Consider the following 5,104-nt stretch of genomic DNA (forward strand, 5'->3'; position numbering starts at 1 on the left):
TCCACCTCATGGAAAAGAATTAAGTTCCAGACAGACTCCAGGTTACAGCAGGTATGACAATCTAAATAGCCTTTAAGTTAAATATACCTCATAGGCTGAAGATGTAACTCATGTTAGAAAGGCTGGATCCCTTTTTATAACTAGCTGCTTGTACAGCTTATTTTTATCTCGGCCTTTATGTTTTTATTTCATTACATTATAGGTGGCAATGTGTACTCTTTCATTTAAGATCATACAAGGTACGTAATCACAGCAACAGTAACTATGCTGTGCATTTTCTTTTGTCATGTTTAATAGACTGGTCATTTAGGCACCTACAAAAAACAGCTTGGCCAGAGGAGCAGGGAACTCGATAAACAAATATCTGCTATTCAAATACCAGAGTCACAAAAACTTTCCTTTTTTTTTTTCCTCCCTAATTATTTCATTAAAAAATCTGGAAGAAATCTCCCACATGGAATATCTTTGCATATCACAGATTTTTGTTTTGTTATGAAACTTTAGTTGTTGCTAAGGAAGACCAGAGAAGATCAAAGGACTTCTAACAACTAGCAAAGCAAAGGTGAGGGAGTTCTGATTTCTTTCTCATTCTCTAAAGATTTATCACTGAACTACAACAGTTGTTAGTTCACAGTTGTATGAAAAGAATGTGTGAAGTGATGTGAGTCTGCTTTGCTATTCCATATCCAACTTCAAATATCAAACAATAGCTCAATTCACTTTTTGCTTAGCAACGTGATCATGCATTCAACCAGCCTGTTCACAAATCCATATGCAATTGAAGTCCTAAGGGCTAAAAAAGAAGAGCTTGTAGAAGCCATAACCCACACAGACCATCTTCTGAACTGGCTAATAGACAATGGTGTTTTTACCCCAGAGAAAAAGATGGTCGTGAGTTTCTACAGGACACGAACAGAAAAGAACTCTCGAGTTTTAAAACTACTGATGTCTCAAGGTGAACGAGCCTGCAGGCTCTTTTTTTATCCATGTTTAAAGCAAGTGGAGCCAAAACTTTATACCAAGATAAGAAAATATGTCAGTGAAGTAAATGAAAGCATTGGAGATGCTAGAAGACAATTAGTAGGATATTTACTTGAAAAAGACAAGGTTTGGTTTAAAAGTAGCAATGAACAGCACCAGGGAAAAAAAGACAATCCTAGAAGAAAAAAGCAAGAATGGGCTATTAGGAAGAAAGGAAAAAAACTTCAACTTTCAAAGGCAGCAAAACTGAGAAAAGATCACACTGATGTTGGCATCTTTGATGCAGTCACTAAGGGCAATCTTTCTGAGTTAGAGGAGATGTTGAAAGACAATGATATTAACACACTAAATTCCTCAAGTGAAACACTTCTGCATGTTGCAGCTGCTAATGGACATGTAACCATAATGGAATATTTGATGAGCAAAGGTGCAAAGGTAGATGTGAAAGACAAGAATGGAAGAACACCACTGCACAGGGCTGCTGAGAAAGGCCATGAGGGTGCAGTGAAAGGACTGCTCCAATCTGGTGCTTATCTGTACAGTTTGAATACAGAAGGCAAGACACCACTTCATTTGGCTGCAAAGAATGATCACAGCCACATAGTGACGATGCTCCTGAAAGAAGAGGCAAGAAGCTACAGGAACCAGCACAACTTTTTGCACATGGCAGCTCTTAAAGATGAGACCAGTCTGGCAAAAATGCTTTTAAAGGCTGGTGCCTCCATTGATGGAAAGGACGAAAAGGGACAGACTGCTCTCAGTTATGCTGTGTTACGTGGGTCCGAAAGCACTGCAAAAGTACTGCTAGAAGCTGGAGCCAGCGTTGATTCCAACATGGTTGAAAGAGCCTTCAACAGCAACCACCCATCCATCTTCAAAATACTACTAGAATATTCCAAAGATTTGTCATCTGAAATAATGGAGTCAGCTCTTTTCAGGGCTGTGCAGAAAAATCTACCTGGTATTGTAGCTGCTTTAATTGACAGAGGTACGGATATAGATGCCCTCAATGACATGAGGTACACTCCGTTACTCCTGGCATGTGAAACAGGCAAAGCTGAAGCTGCAGAAGCTCTAATTGAAAAGGGAGCAAACTTTGGAATGAGGACTCCTGCTTCAGACACAGCTTTGCACTTGGCAGTTCAAGCTGGGGCTGATTCCATCGCACATCTGCTTCTCCAGAAGGGGATGGAAACTAACCTGATCAACCAAGCCCATGAAACCCCGCTGCACTTTGCTGCCCTTCATAATAATGGAGCATTAGTTGGCCTTTTAGTTAATGCTGGAGCCCAAATTAATGCTGCCACTAAAGAGTTTGTTACTCCCCTGCATATTGTAAGTCAAAGAGGTAACACTGATGCTGCCCAACAGCTCTTGCACCACAAAGCCCGTGTTAATGTTAAGGATAAGCAGTTAAAATCCCCTTTACATTTTGCTGCTGAAAGAGGAGACAAAGCAATGGTAGAGATGCTTCTGAATGCTAACGCTGACCCCAACGCACAAGACAAAGAGAAGAAGACTCCCCTGCACACTGCAGCTGCGAGAGGACATCTTGGCATCGTGAAAGTTCTGTTAGCTGGAAAAGCAAGATTTGGAGTGAAGGACATGGACGGATGCACTCCAATGCACTATGCAGCCATGAAGGGAAACACAGAGATAGTAAAAATTCTTCTGGCATCAGGGAAAAATAAAAACATTGATGACAGAAACACTTGGAGAAAGACTGCACTGCATATTGCAGCAGAGCATGGGCACAGCAACATGATCAACGTGCTGCTGAGACACGGGGCGGCCATTAATGCCTCAGACAGCAGCAGGGACACCGCGCTGCACTGCGCCTGCAAGGCCGGTCACTTGAATGCTGTGAATGCCCTCGTAAACTGGTCACAAGGAGAAAAAGCAAATTTACTGGCTGCTAACAGCCTCCAAAAGACCCCACTGCAAGTAGCAGAATTTAATACAACAGAAAATCAGGCTCAAATCGTAACACTTTTGAAGAAGAAAATGTTAATAACAAAATGAAGATGTAAAGCGAAAACGGCTAAATTTAAATGCCGAATTCTCTCGTAATGTAGTTTGGATAGTGCTGCTGCCCAGTATGATTGTAACTATGCTAGACCATGCAGAATTAAGTTAGCAATCAAAGGTGACCCTGGAAAAGAAGGCTTTTAAAACACTGTTAAACTTCTAAGTATTGATTAGTCTTTTGCTTCTCTCATGAATCTCATACTTGGAATCTATTTAAAAGGCACCACTCATAAACAGATTGTGTATGACCTCCTCCAGTGTAAATCAAGACTTAAAAAAAGAAAATAGAAAATAACTTTTCATGTATCTGTCAATATCAGCTTGTACGGATAGCTGATACACTGTTTGGTAACATTTCATTTTTAAAAAGCCATGTCTATTGTGAATAAGGAGAATCAGTATCCTCAAGGACACAGAGATAGAGATGTTGGAGTAGACAAACCCAGTTTTGTTTAGCTTTGGCAGATGAAACTGCAGAGTGCTGCCAAGGGAGATTGAACTGCGCTCCCTTTCACCCCAGCCCTGCTCTAGGTTGTACGTGTGAGTTCATCCAACTTACTCCACAGATGTACCTAAACACCAGGAGAAGCAGGACAGCAAAGAGCAGAGTAGCACTGGCTCTCTTGAGTGTAATGTGATGTGAGCTATTGGACTATGCTGATTACAGTACTGCTCTCTGAGCTACTAACTGGAGATCAGAAGGCATCTCCTTCAAAATGTACTAGTGTGGGGTTGCTCTACTCTAGATTTACTAGACTCATTCCCCATGCTAATAAATCATATAGTCACAGACTGGTTTGGGCTGGAAGGGACCTTAAAGCTCATCCAGTTCCAACCCCCTGCCATGGGCAGGGACACCTTCCACTAGAGCAGGTTGCTCCAAGCCCCTGTGTCCAACCTGGCCTTGAACACTGCCAGGGATGGGGCAGCCACAGCTTCTCTGGGCACCCTGTGCCAGCGCCTCAGCACCCTCACAGGGAAGAACTTCTGCCTAATACCTAATGTAAGTCACTCTTCTTTCTGTTTAAAGCCATTCCCCCTTGTACTGTCACTTCAGGCCCTTGTCAAAAGCCCCACTCCAGATTTCCTGCAAGCCCCCACAAATCCTACCAAGAGCCTTGGTATAAACCAACCAGAGAAGTGCGTGTTCCAAAACTTTGCTAACACAACGACGCTGTCCTTAGGAAACTGGTATGTGCTACACCGACACTCAGCATTGCACTGGACCCTCTTTAGACACTTCCGTATTATACCCTACAACATGGCACTGAGCTCCAGAGACTCTAACAATCATTTTTCTTTTTATCTTTCATGATACCATTTACCTAGGTTTTGCTATGTACAGATAATTAAACTAATCATAGTTGCTGTTTATTAACTTCACTTTCAAATCAATTCCAGCACAAAGATGAAATGTTCAGAATTAAAAGGTTGCAACAGAGTTTATTGGTTCAAAACATTTGTATTGCCATATCTTAAACCAGAAACATTCTCAAGGTGACAGAAGGTTCTCTGTCGTCATTCCCTATATAATGATAATCAACCCTCAAGATTCTTCACACTTCTCACCATTGTATGATTGGAAGCCCAATTCCATGAAGGGACAAATACTTCTTGTGACACAAACACGGATTTAAGAACATATGGGAGTAAACCTGTGATTTTTAGAGCCATATTACAACTTGACCCGCACAACACTCTGCTCCTTAAAAGACATCACCACACACTTGGAAGCACACAGGCAGGGCCCAGCAACCCTGGCATCTGCGGCAGGAGGCACTGAACAGTGCCAGTCAGCAGTGTCCCTCTTCAGGGGTCACCCCACACTTCCATGGCCCGGTTCTCCCTGGGCCACTTGTAAACCGCCACTTCCCCAGCGCGTTTCCACCTGCACCCACAGGCAAGGGAAGGCGAATGGACAGTGGGTTTTCATCCCCCCAGAGCCACAAGGCTTCTCCCCACAGAGCTCTCCCACCCTACAGTGAGTGGGGCAGCCAGGGCAGACCAGGGCATGCAGCCTGGGTGGGCTCCAACCTCTTCCTGCACTGTGCTGCATAGAATCAACGTGGTTGGAAAAGACCTTTAAGATCATCAA

General features: G+C 42.9%; 1 protein-coding gene across 1 annotated transcript; it reads left to right on the forward strand.

Moving 5' to 3' along the window:
- The first annotated feature begins 1,299 nt into the window (after window positions 1-1,299).
- LOC104400726 (ankyrin-1-like) lies at window positions 1,300-3,003 on the forward strand. The gene has a single exon (XM_010021196.1). The coding sequence runs from the start codon at window positions 1,300-1,302 to the stop codon at window positions 3,001-3,003; it is 1,704 nt and encodes a 567-aa protein (XP_010019498.1).
- The last annotated feature ends 2,101 nt before the right edge of the window (window positions 3,004-5,104 follow it).

The sequence above is a fragment of the Nestor notabilis genome, unplaced genomic scaffold (genome assembly GCF_000696875.1).
Source record: "Nestor notabilis isolate BGI_N333 unplaced genomic scaffold, ASM69687v1 scaffold34038, whole genome shotgun sequence".
In the NCBI taxonomy this organism is placed as follows: Eukaryota; Metazoa; Chordata; class Aves; order Psittaciformes; family Psittacidae; genus Nestor; species Nestor notabilis.